General features: G+C 36.5%; 1 protein-coding gene across 1 annotated transcript in view; it reads left to right on the top strand.

The window, feature by feature from the left end:
• The window catches only part of ASCC3 (activating signal cointegrator 1 complex subunit 3), a 322,696-nt gene that overhangs the window by 282,130 nt on the left and 26,803 nt on the right, over positions 1–13,763 (top strand). The window contains exon 36 of the mRNA XM_072410198.1: positions 4,752–4,976. Within this exon, the coding sequence (XP_072266299.1) occupies positions 4,752–4,976 (225 nt within the window). The remainder of the gene's footprint in view (positions 1–4,751; positions 4,977–13,763) is intronic.

Raw genomic sequence — 13,763 nt, 5'->3', positions numbered from 1 at the left:
ACTGAGAGTTTTCTACTTGCGAGTTTGCAAACTAGTCCAGGACAGTACAAGCCTCCTGTGTTAAACAGTTAAGGATAGGCACACACAATGAAAAGGTCTTGTATTGCTGAGCTGCAGAACATTAGTCATTGAAGTACAATATTTATACTTTAGGACAAAAACAAAAAAAAATGGAACATCAATTAACATGGAACAACAGTCTATACTCCCCAGATCTCCTTAGTCTCTAGGATCCCCCTCTAGTATTTTTTCCCATTACTTTGTCTCACTGATACTGTTCACCAGAGTAAATGTAGCTGGTGGATGTTATCATTGGGGATATAGACAGCAAGATTAAATTTACAGGGGTTATAACTTTTTCATGCTCTATCCAAACCTAAACAAAAACGTTTTGACTTTAGGCATGCTAGTAACAAACTTTTTGCTGGACTTCTGGTTGGACAGTAAAACATAACAACTACATTGATGAGGTCATCGCTGGCTCATTTTTCTAGTCATTGGGCTTTGTTTGTTAGATTGGCCTTGCTGTGCACTGCTGACTATCTTGTCTGACTGCTTGAATATCATGCTGTTCCTCCCTTTCCTAACCTAAATCATGTAGCGCAGCTGATTGTAGGTAGCTAGGGACAGACTGAGGTAGTATTGCTGTCTTTCTTTAACATTATCTGAATTATACTTTTGAATATTGGAAAAAAAAAAAAAAATATATATATATATATATATATATATATATGTAGCTAAAAATAATCTACCATACCTGCCAGTCTAAAAAACATGGGAGTTGCTATTGCTAAGGGTCAGATATCATCTGAAGTCTATAAATTGCAGGCCTGTCGGCCACCTCATAATAATCCTGTACACTGTCCCCTAACCTCTGAGTACCGGTATATCATGTTTTGTGTCAAGGAGATGTCAGACTTCATCTTTCCTTGACTGAGTTAGGCTATGTACACATTTCAGATGATTCTCGTTCGAATATCACTTCAGTGCTAGTATCGGATGAGTATCAGATGTGTGTACAGCGGCCATCCAATGTCGTTTATGGATCCGTCCTGGCAGATCCATGAACAACCGCAATACAAGTGAAGAGGAGAGAGCAACAGGGTGCCAGGTACAAAAATCTAATGCATGTACATAGCCTAAGACTCAGAATTACAAGTACAGATTATAAAAAGGAAATGGGTAATGCAATATCACAATATTTGTAAGGGCATTGGGTTACCCCTAAGTAAGCTTGTTCTCTAAGTATTGATAGGAACCATGCTGTAAAGAGGCTCTTTGACAATGAAGTGTGTCTTTCTCATATATATGCAAATTTATGTAAGTTGTCCTATTGGAAGATTTGGAACCTTTTCTCATATCTAGTCTGTTCTGCAAAGCAGTCATGCGCTAGTGGTCTTGTCAGAAGTATTTTACTGTATTTGACACCTGAATTCATGACCACAAGGTTTTTAAATTGTTACTACTAACCAACTGTTATTTTCTCTCAGGATGAAGCGATGGCTGTTTACAAAGTATTACATTTAGCTAATATGTGTGATTAATCATTTAAGAAAGTAGAAAAACATATAATTTAAAAAGGAAATTAGTTAGCAAACATTTGGTCCATATACACAACACTCTGCCCCCTCCAGGGGACCAAATAACACATTACAATGACAATGCCACATGCATTATGTGTTATCTTAACATGTGTAATTATTTTTTTTCCCCTATGAATAAACCAAAATATAAAATGTTACAAATGGTTTTAGGGAGCCAGTGCTATTTTAAACAGTCAGCATACTGTGTACATTTTCTCAGCACTATAAAAGAACCACACAGGCAAAATGTGCTCAGGTAAATTCATTCTCTTTTCATTTTGCTACTGTCATGTCCATGGCATTTGCAGAACAGATTGCAGTTTGTAATGAAAAGGGAAACGAAAATGAAAAATATTGAGTGAACAGCATGGCCCATTTGATATGATTATGAAGAATGTTACTTCATTCTGTCTTTTCTACTGCAATCTGAAAACAGTAGCAGGGGGTTACAAGCAGACTTTGTCGTGTGATTGTCAGTCACTGTCATTTAACATTTGCTACCAGGAGACATCTTTATGCCTGGTCAGATAAAGGGAACAGATTTGCAGTTAGCAGTCAGTCCAGTCTCCACTAAACAAACAAGGACAGGGCAGTCACACCAGCATCTCACATAAGAATATAATAGACTTCGCTGACCCCACTGCCCTCCATTCATCTCCGCTTCTAGCTGAATCAAAGCTTCACTTGCCATTCTCAATTTCCTTTAATTGCTGCCTCCAAGATAAGAAAATTAACAATTTGCACTTAAAAGTCTCAAGCAGGAAATTAAGCTTACCATGGCTTGCTCCAGTTGTATAAAAGTAAATCAAAAAGGAAATAGATGGAGAGTGTTAATGTGACAGAATGTCTTTTTATTAATTAGCTGAGAATGTCTTTAAATGTATTTAACTAAATCGTAGGGTGAGAATCCTGTAATGTGTACACCACTTCTAGCAAAGGTTTAACAAAAGAGCATTGCACACTGTTGCAAGTCATAATGCAATAAAAAATAGCAATGTTTTGAGAATGCTGAGTTTTTTTAAAACCTGTGTTGCCAGATATTCTTAAATAGACCAGCCCCTAATATGGCACTAATACCACATAAAGGAAAAAGAACTGCTATTTATTGCAGACAAATGAAATTGCACTAGGTCTTTTCATGTTTATACATTTACACATAAAAATAGGTTGCATTAAAAAATGTAATTAAAGCTTTTTTATTGCCTAATTCCCCTTTAAATTCCCTATGGACCAGAGCATTTTTTTAATTTTAGTTATCAGTCTACTGGTTAGGCAATAACCTTGTCATTACTTATATACATAAGTATAATATATATAGTTTGTAGAGCAAATAAAAACTGTTTGACAATATTAACTTCCTAAAATGTTTTATTTATCAATGGAATCTAAAGAAAAAACTGTGTTAACAAACTTTTTTTAATTCAAAAACCTCTTAGGTTGCTTTAAATGGAATTATAAGCTAAAGGAAATTCATTAGTTGTATACTTATTAGAACTATCTTTAAAATAAAAAAATCGCACTCACCCTTACTTCCACAGTGCTTTTGATCCCCCCAGAGCTGTCCTTTGATTCGGTCCCACGCCATCCTGGAATCTTCCTTTGTCCCAGGACGAAGGAAGCAACGGGGGCCACCATCTTTTTACATCTCCTTTCTTCTTCTGGCTACCTCACATACATATGACACATACCTTATTTATTCATGCAAAATGTAAATATTCTATATGTGCTTGAAATCTGCATTGTTGGGTAATTGAGGTCAGTTGAATTTAGTTTTCTCGTTAATGCCATATAAGTGTTTTTTTGCATTTTGCATTGGTGTCCACAAAAACAATAAAGCTACTAGGGTTGCTCTGTCTCTAGCTATCCCAAAACTTTTCAAAGTACACCAGTGTATTCCTATGGCAGCAAAGATCCACGTCATCACCTCCAGATCAACAAAACAAGAAATTTGATCCATTCTGTGTACAATTGGAAGCGCCACAAAAATCCTTATTTTAGGACAGCAAGTCTATCCTACCAAGGCAAAACTTGGAATAAGTGGCTTTATAATAACCGGATTACAACGGCCTTCATTATTTAACCATCTAACCATGTATCAGCAGATAATGTGTGTAAAAACATCCCCAAATAATTTTAAGGTTTAAATAGTGTTTATGATAGTTATGATAGTTAATAGTGTTAGTGATAGTTAATTTTAAAGAGTATGAGTAAGGTAAGTTAATAATTAACACTCCGTCCTATTGTGTGCAACTTCCCCCACCTTCTAAATTGTAAGCTCTTCTAGGCAGGGTCTGTCATTTGCAACCCCTATTTAATGTACAACGTTGCACAATATGGGGGCACTTTATAAACACTGTATAGTGATAACTGTTAGCCTAAATGTTGAAGATTAGTTTAGAGGGTTCAGTTACAGCATCCCTGAAGTAAGGGAAACGTACCTAAAAGTCCAGTAGTATGCAAAAGTATCTTCAGCTTTACTGTTTAGCACTTCAGGATTCATAAAAATCAGTATTCTGTATTGCAGATTATGACAGGTTTGTCTTTTTTCTCATCTTCACTCTTATTGTTTTGTTTTAGATGTGTGTTTGACAAATACTTGTTCAAACAAATTTAGAAATATATAATTGCCTTAGCTGGATCGAATTTTAACATTGCCTTATTAATGTCTGTTGTTTTTTTTTCATTTTTGCTCTTCTATGTTATTCCTTATACATTTTTTTAAAAGCAAGGTGCTGACAATCTTCTTAGGTTACAGTTCTCATCTGGGAAATTAATGGGACAGCCAGAAGCAAAAGAAAGTTGTGGGCCTAGTAGTTTTGCCATAGTGAAAAAAACAAGCAAATGACAATATACAAAATAGAATTGTTCATACCTAGGAAATTAAAGACAAGATGGAACTGCAAATATTGTTTTTTCATATAAAATTAAAAATAAAATGTGTTTTATCATTTGCTCTAGTTGCTAATTCTCATTACAAATGGGTCCATGAATATTTGTGGCCCAGGTACATTTTATATATATATATATATATATATATATATATATATATATATATATATAATGCTTTTGCTTTTAATTTAAAAAAAAAATACATCAGCTTAACCTAGGGTTTGATACATCGAGTTTGTCTCATTTAAGCTTTAAAATGTGTTTAATTTCTTTGTTTAGGATGCTGAGGAATACACTGATCTACCTGTAAGACACAATGAAGACCAGATGAACTGTGAATTGGCAAACAACCTTCCCATTGAAGTGAATCCCCATTCCATGGACAGTGCTCACACTAAAACACACCTCCTATTACAAGCTCATTTCAGCCGGGCCACATTACCATGTCCTGACTATGCCACCGATACCAAAACTGTACTGGACCAAGCCATCAGAATTTGCCAGGTAAGTGTTTTAAATTGGTTTTCATTTGTTTTTGTGAAGCTAGAGGTGAACCTGTGTACATGTGTTCCAAAAAACCCTTTAAAAATATTGCCTGTATGCTTTTGAACTTGCTAGAGAACTTGACATTGTCAGGAAGAGTCAATTCAAACATCCACTGTTTCCCCTCACTCCTGGCACATCATAGCCTTCTTCTCTGTCTAGGAGTGTCTGTTCAGAAAATCATAGAAAAAAGTTTGAATCCTCAGGGAACCCCTGAAATAATTTTCTAATTTACAAAATTTTTTTAGTTTGAATAATGATGTAGATATAATAAATAAAAGGTTGGCATGTGCATAGATGCACAATTCTAGGTTGAAGTTGAGATAACATGACATGATCCCAATGTAAATAAACACAAATCTACTCTTGAAATGCAGGTCCAGATTAGGGTAACTGTGGATAATAAATCAAACTTGTTCTATTCAAATTTGGGTATAAATGTATTCTGTGAACTGTGTGACCAAAAACCAGTAGAATCTGAGCAGTGAACTACTAGCAGTCTATATTAAAACAAGCAAAAAAGTTCATGGGATAATCAAATGAACAGGGAAGGAGCTACATCTAAAGCAGGGTCAGGTTCTTGCTGTATTTGTTTTAGAATAAATGGGCACAAACTATTGTTTTGTATGAAAGGTTCCCAGATAACCCAAGTGCATGCATGAGTAGATGATCCAGCTAAAGTCCAGACAATTCTGCCTTTTCTCCTCACAATTCCAGGTTAACTGGATAACCCAGCTACACTGATGAAAGGGTATACTCTACAGCCTTGGAGAGCTTTAATAAATCAGGCCCACTGTTTCTTGTGCACTTGTGTTGAGGTACTTCACTTAAATGGGGGGGGGGTTAGTGGGAGTAGTTGTTCCATTTCACATTGCTGGTTCTAGGTTCTTTGCTCCACTGTTTGTTGACTTTAGCCAGAACTTTCTGAACCAGAACTTTACCACCAAGCAGATTTAGCTGCAATGGTGGATCCCAATGAAACCCTTGGGGACTTCTTGCAGAACCCTAGTATTATTTTGTTCTGTGCTGTCCAGCTTCTCCAAACTACATTTTATCTCCTTGCATATTCTTAACTACAAGGAAAAGAGTAAATGAAAATATTACCGTGCTCAAGCGCTATTGACTTCACATTTAAAAAGGCAGCATCCAACACCAGTCCTAAATAATTTTATGAGAAGTATTTTGTTAAAAAAATATTGATATGAATTCAGTTAGATATTGTACTAACAACCTCTATTTTTAGTGTGTTACCATCATTTCACTAATATAACAGTGTTGCTGGAAGTCTATAATTTACCATGCAGTCCAATAATCACTTAAAAGGCCCAGTCTCAGCCACTGTCTCATATACACCCTTGCCTCACTTGGTTACCAATGCTGTGCAGGTAAACCTGTGATAATTTTTTGCCTGTTACTCTGGTTATCACAAAGTATTCCAAGCAAGAGCAGGAAACAGCAGAAATGTCATAAGAGTACAGGTCTATAAAGAGATAAATAGATGTGAGACTTTAGTATAATGCAAACGTTAAAAGTTTGAGATGACATTGCACTGTCAGCATGCTGGTTACTTTTAATAATGGAAGACGCTAAATTGCCAAATAAATACCTGATGATCCTTCTACTTTTCTTCAGTATAATGTACTTTCTGTCTACACAATGTATGACAAAGCATTAAAGCAGATCCCTATCAGTGCAGTTAGTTTGCATCCCTGCATCATATGGATCCTGCCAGACAGTGTGCTGATGTACAGCATTTCTACAGTTGAATAGTCATCCACATATAAATGACATTAGAATTTGGCGCCCGTCCAATCCTCTTGATTGACAACAGCAGATCTTTCTTTGGAGTCTACACCATCTTTCACTTAGGAGTAAGAGGTAGTCGGGTTCCTATAACTACTTAAAAAAAATTTTTCTTTGTTCTTTGTCATCATTGATATTAGATATTTTTTTAACCAAATTGTACCTGGTAATTTGCAGTGTTTGTACTACACGTAATGTGCTTACTTTGTCGCCGAATGTATTACATTGTCTGTTGTTCACCTAAAATTCTTTAATAACATTTATTGAAAAGAAAAAAAAAAAAAAAAGGGGGAAACAAATGCTAATTTACACTGGATTCTGAAGACTCGATGTGCAATAGCATAAAAGCCATACAGCCAGTATGTTTTGGAAATATAGGTCTGGGCCTTCATGTCTCTCTGCTGACAAATTTGCTTTCATCTGAATTGCAGCGTTATTTACTAGCCCATGTACCATGTATCATTAGTGAAAAGATCCTGCTTCAGTGCCAAAGTTCGGAATGGCTGCTTTCACACCACTGCATCCCAAAAAAAATAATGTCAGCTACTTGGTCTAATCCATGTCTCATATACCAAATTACGTGCGCTGAATCTAAATCTGAAGTCCGATTCTGAATAGGACGTCAGGATCCTCAGTTAATTTTGCATATAGACGCGATTAGCTACATTCTTTCGTTCTGCAGTTACTATGTAATCTCTATACACAACTAAGTTTTGCCTCATATTTCTATGACATTACAAAAACTTAGATTTATGTTGCAACAACATATACAATTACACATAAATCACGTGAGTCCTTGTTCAATACACATGTACACTTCAGAAGTGTTTCAGGCACTTGCTTTTGCATTTGTGGCTCTCCACTGTCTCCCAATGCAGAAACCAGCCCATCATGTTGGGGTTGCACCGGTCTTGATATCTTGTTTCCATAACAGAAATGTCCTGGTTGAACCTCTCCCCTTGTTCATCACTCACATCACCCAAATTTTGTGGGAAGAAGTCCAGATGGGAATGTAAGAAATTATTTTAAGTGACATTCGGCAGCCAAGTTGATGGTATGCTGTTAGCATGTTGTTCACGAATTCAGCATGGTTTTCAGCTAGCTGGGTGCCCAGAAAGTTTTGTGGAACTAGCACAAATGAATCCCAAGCAGCAAGTTAAAGTGGATTGAGTTTGTCTTTGAATTTGGCATCACGCATCAAACTGCGGATTTGGGGACCAACAAAAATGCCTGCTTTCAGTTTAGCAACTGTTATAACTTTTCCAAACTTGTCCTTTAGATACTGAAATCCCATACCATCATGATCCATTGCAACAACATAGTTTTTCATTAATTCCAAGTTTAATATGAAGTGGCAGAAGGTAAACTTTCTGTGGATCAATGAGGGATTTATGCTTCACGTTGTACTGGCCAATAGTGTGTTCAGGTCTGGGTGGCCATTCTTTCAGTTTGTAATGGTTGCTGTCATCAGGACTGTTCCACAGGCACAGAAAGCACATATATTTTATATCCCAATTGCAGGCCAAGAAGGAGTGCCACCACCTTCAGGTCACCACAAACGTTCCACTTGTGTTCTGAACAGTTAATCAATTTCAAAATGACCTCCATGGATTCGTATGACTCTTTCATTCCCTCGGCATGAGCAAGAGGAACAGAAGGTTCTTCGTTACCTTTATGCAGCAATACAGCTTTCAAACTTGCTTTGCCCGAGTCTATGAACAATCTCCACTGCTCTGGTATGTATTCGCAACCTAACACCATCATCAGACCATTCATGTCAATACAGAAGCAAATATAGTTTTCCAGCTTGTAATAACTTGTGAACTTTCTGTGACGATCATGAAAGTGTCAAGTTGACATTCCTTTTTGTAGTTAATTGCACTCCTTTAATCTGGAGGCTAATAGTTCAGACTTCTCTTGACAAAGACAGGTCCCTTACCAGATCATCTAAATCTGATTGGCTAATAAAATGTGGCTTATTCTCTTCAAATTGGGGTTCATAACATTCAATAACATCGAAATCATCCTCTTGTTTCTCATCCGACATGTCACTGTGAGTAACAACAGATGTAGGAGGGACTGGCACTGGATTCTCTGCATCATGTGGCACTGGCTTCAGAGCAGATACACAATAAGGATAGACGATTTTTTACTTAGTCTTTTTCAAAAACTCAGCAATTTTACTCATACAGAAGTAGCAGTCCGAGTGATGGTCTTTTGGCTCACGCCAAACCATAGGCACAGCAAAAGGCATTTTATTCCTTTTCCTATTTAACCATTGTGTGAGGCCATTGTAATACACCTGACAGCAGATATGAGGTGCCCAGCTTTTATCCTGATCTCCAATTTCACATCCAAAGTAATACTTGTAAGCAAATCTCACCCTCTTGGTTAGGTTCTTGTGTTGATCACACAGGGTATAATTGCCACAAATGTAGCAAAAATTGTCCAGTTTATTAAGACAGCTGCACCTACTCGTCTTTAGCTCAAAGTTTTGCACTAGAGACAAGCCTTTGGTCCATCTCGCCTTATATACCCTGTTTCCCCGATTATAAGGCACTGTCTTATATTTTTTGAAATGCTAAAATATGCCCTAGGTCTTATTTTCAGGGGATGTCTTTTTTTTCCATGAAGAAGACTACAGTACACATTTATTGTTGAACGTCACTCATGATCACTCATGTTCCATTGATTGTCCCCTTCTGATCACTCATGTGCCGTTCATATTCCCCTTCTGATCACTCGATGCCATTGATTGTCCCCTTCTGTTCACTTACCAGTAATTAAGTGTAGGGATCTCTGTTAGGGCAGGGATCTCTGTTAGGGCAGGGATCAGCAGCTTGCTTCCTGGTGCAGAATGCCGGCTAGTTACTTTCAGTTTCACTCTGCACTGCAGCCAGGAGCAGACACGTGCTGCAGCCAGCATCAAGGAGACACACACAGGATCAAATATCGGGGGATGTCCTATTCACGGGTGAGTGTCTTATTTTATTATTTTTTTTCAAAAATCGGGGGTGGCTTATTTAATGGGGATGTCTTAAAATCGGGGAAACACGGTACCTATTTCTAAAGTCAGCTCACTGACATGCCCAGCCGCTGCTGGAACATGCATGCCACCAGGGGGCGTGATTCAGCTGAGGCGGCAGCAGGCATAGTGGTAGCTGCAACTGTTATAATGTTCCCATGTAAAAATACATTACCCAATTACCAACCATTTGAACAGCTATAGCAGGCCTATAACTTAAAATCTGTACGTGATAGGCACATAAGTTCTGAGTTCAGATTTGGAATCGGCACACTCGATATTATGTAAATCACATGTGTTATTCCCAGTAGCAAAATTGTTGTTGTGCAGCTTTACCGGTGTATTGTGATGTATTACCTCTATCTTACGAACACTGATTTAGCTTAATAGATAATACCCCAATCATAGTTGTGGTGTGTTTGTAGCAGTTGTTATTGCAATTGTCACCTACTGCTTTATGCAAAAAAAATACAATACCAACCAATTCTCGAATTGTTTATTTTTGAGAAATATATTTTATATGAAAACTGAATGAAAACATGGAAAAATATAAATGCTTTTATGCAAAATTAATAAAGTGTTCAGTTATTTTTCCTGTACTGTTTCTTACAGATTTGTATACATCTCGTATTATATGAGTTGAACACAGGTGTGAAATGCTAATATTGCAGTTTTTAAAGTGGTAAAAGAAAAGCTCAGAACTGATGTTGTGGTAATTTTACTATTATGTGAAATAATATAGCCCACATGTTCATATTTTACTTTTCAGATGCACACTTTATAATTTATTAATCCCCTCTAGAGAAGCTGAAATAGTTGCCATGGTCACAAGTGATGCTTATGAATGGAAAAAAACAAAACCAGTTAAGCCAAGTAAATAGCAGTTTTAGAGCTTTTTGCATTACAATGTATTAAATGTAGATTATCATTAATTAAAACTCTTCTCTGTAAATGAGTTGGGTAAAAGCAGAAAAGCATACAGTGATAGAAAGAATGGCATGTAAATAAATATTATAAAAATGAAAACCTGTAACTAACCTGATTAAGGCCAATGGAAATACAACTGATCTCTTTTTCCATTCTCTGATTTTTGACAAGCATTGAAAATCAGGACATTGTTTACACTCCAGTTTTCTGCAGGTGTGTAAGAAATTTATATGGGTTTTATTGTGTTCAATTCGATTAATACAAGATGCATACAAATCTGTAAGAAACAGTACAGGAAAAAAAACTGAACACTTTAATAATCTGTAATTTAAAATACATTTGAAGTAAGATTTACTGGAAGTGAATATATAATGAATATTGCTTGTCAAATTTTTACTCTATTGTTTTAAAATTAAAGCATACAATATATATAGGAACTTTAAATAACTTTCTAAGTCTTTAATATTACATTTATTACATTTCACAAGATCAAGCATCATTGTACTTTTTTTTCATCAATAGCAGTCTTTAAACTCCAGCCAAGTGCCTATACCTACCTACACACACCAGATGATTGTGCTTGGTTGAAAATCTAGCATGTATACTTTTCAGAGGAGGAGAGAACAGTGGGATGGCAGTCAGTTGTCCTCCTACTCTATAGAACAGAAAGGCGCTATGTGTACAGCACGTGTTCTTTCTCCTGTCACTGGAAACAACAGAAATGTGCCGTCTATCGGACACCTTTAAAGAGCTGGATTTGATCATTGAGTCATTAGTCTGCTGCAAAAAGGAGGAAGCATTTGCTAAGTTTCCTCTTCACTAATGATCAAACTTCATAATTGAAGCTTTGTACCAAGATATAATGCTAAGGAAGTAAGTGGTCTCCTGATTTGCAAACAAGGCCAAGAATTGCATAGGCTCCGAGATCTGGGTCAGCATAATAAGGTGCGTACACACTTCCAATTTTTATCGTTCCAATCGAACGACGAACGATCGATTGGCCAAAAAATCGTTCGTAAAAAAGTAACCAACGACGCCGACGAACGAGGAAAGTCGCTGGAAACTAACGACCGGACCGACGGATCGGATTGGACGACGATCGTTGAACATCGTTCGTGTGTACGGTCGTTCGTTGATCGTCCATGTTCAGAGCATGCGTAATGAACGAACGTCCGTTCACTTTCCTGTCGTGCACATAGTTCCTCTATCGCTCAAACGATCGTATCTATTGTGTGTACAATATCTACGAACGATCGTGTCGTTAACTCTATGTGCAGGATCGGTGCTATACGATCGTTCGCAGATATCGTGCATGAACGTTCGTCGTTCGTTTTCCAACGATAATAATTGGAAGTGTGTACGTAGCTTAAGTCCAGAAAAAAAGATACTGACCTTAGTTGATGCTTAAACAAAGATGATGCTGTACATCTAGCGCGAAAAGCAAACTGAGGTATTATTAGGAAGAGTTACTGTGATGTCTGTGAGAGATTAGAAAAACTCAGCCAGGTAACTATCTGCATGAAGTTTGTTTGTTGCATGTTCGAGTGAGTTTACGGAAACCCTTTTAGGCCATTTGGCTTTTCCCAAAAAACTGGCCTTAGACTATGCAAATGACATATGACTGTGGTAGAAACATTACATTGTGTGCTACTCCAAGAGACCGTAAGATGTCAGCCTTAAAACTATTATAATTTTAAAAAAATTCCTAGTGCTATTCCTAGTACACGCATAGGATAAATATTGTTGGAAGTGATCATTTGTGATCATTTCCAATAACAAATAAATGAATGAACACTGTACACACAGCGCCTGTTCTGTTTTTGAGAAAAGACAGGAGGCACCCCACTGTGCTCTCTTTTGTTGAAAAAACACAGTGATTGTACAGTGACCCACCGGGATATATCAATGAATAAGGTCAGAGGAGGCTGTACATATGTCAGAATAATTTAACGTGGACACAACCTAAAAGCTAGGTTCACTTGAATATTGGCAGTTCTGTTTTAGTTCTCACTATTTATTCTGCCCTTCAAGTCATTCAATTTAGGTTTAGAGCTAAGGTATGGGCATGGGTTCAGGTTTAGGGGGTTTAACTCATAATAAGGATAAGATTTAGTTGGGGGGGTTAGCATAACCGTTTTAAGGTGACCACACATGTATTGGTGATGCAATTGATTATTTGAATGAACTAAAATATTCACTCTAATTAGAAATTGTAAACCATAGATTGTATATTCTATTAAATTTTGAGCTCTTGATTGATCTTTTCACTTGGCTGTTACAAAATTTTGATGATTCTTACTAATTGTAATGTAGATTGATTAAACAACTGTTTTAAATAGATCTCTTCTGATATATTGCATTTTCAATTGCTTCCTTATGTGTTGCACTGTTCAATATTTTTTTTTTAATGATAAATGTTTGCAATTACTTATGTATAGATTAATCAGAAAGCGATGTGTGAATCAGCCACCAATTGAGGACTTAAGCAGAAACAAAAATGCATTTTATAGTATGCTCAGAAAAGGCTTCTTGTCCCAGTGATCCTATCCTCCTTATTTCTTTTCCAAGGCTAAAAGTGAGAAGAAAAATTCTCAGTAAAGTCACAAACAAGAATTTAAAAGAATGATTAAAAAAGAAAAAAAAAATAGAAAAAAAACACACAAAAGCTATAAATGAAATAAATAAACACCTGAAAAAATTAATACCTGAAATTGAGTCTCAGCATTTTGGAATGGAGTTTGCTGCTTGCCATAAAAAATAAGAGATGTGCATTTTATTGGTTTATATATCAATGGGGGTTTTTATGAAAATTAAGATGATTTTCAATTAAACAAAAGAAATCCAAATGTGTACTGAATATGAAAATCGTTGCTAAATATACGCAATCATTGTTTTTTATTTAAATATATGCTTGAAGCAGTTTTCCTATTAGTTATGGTTTGGACAAGGAGGTTACGTTTTGTGCAGTAAAGGCGACCGTAAATCTCTCTTCT

Source organism: Pyxicephalus adspersus, chromosome 4, assembly GCF_032062135.1.
Source record: "Pyxicephalus adspersus chromosome 4, UCB_Pads_2.0, whole genome shotgun sequence".
NCBI lineage: Eukaryota > Metazoa > Chordata > Amphibia > Anura > Pyxicephalidae > Pyxicephalus > Pyxicephalus adspersus.
The sequence above is the reverse complement of the archived record's forward strand: the minus strand, read 5'-3'. Positions and strand labels throughout refer to the sequence as shown.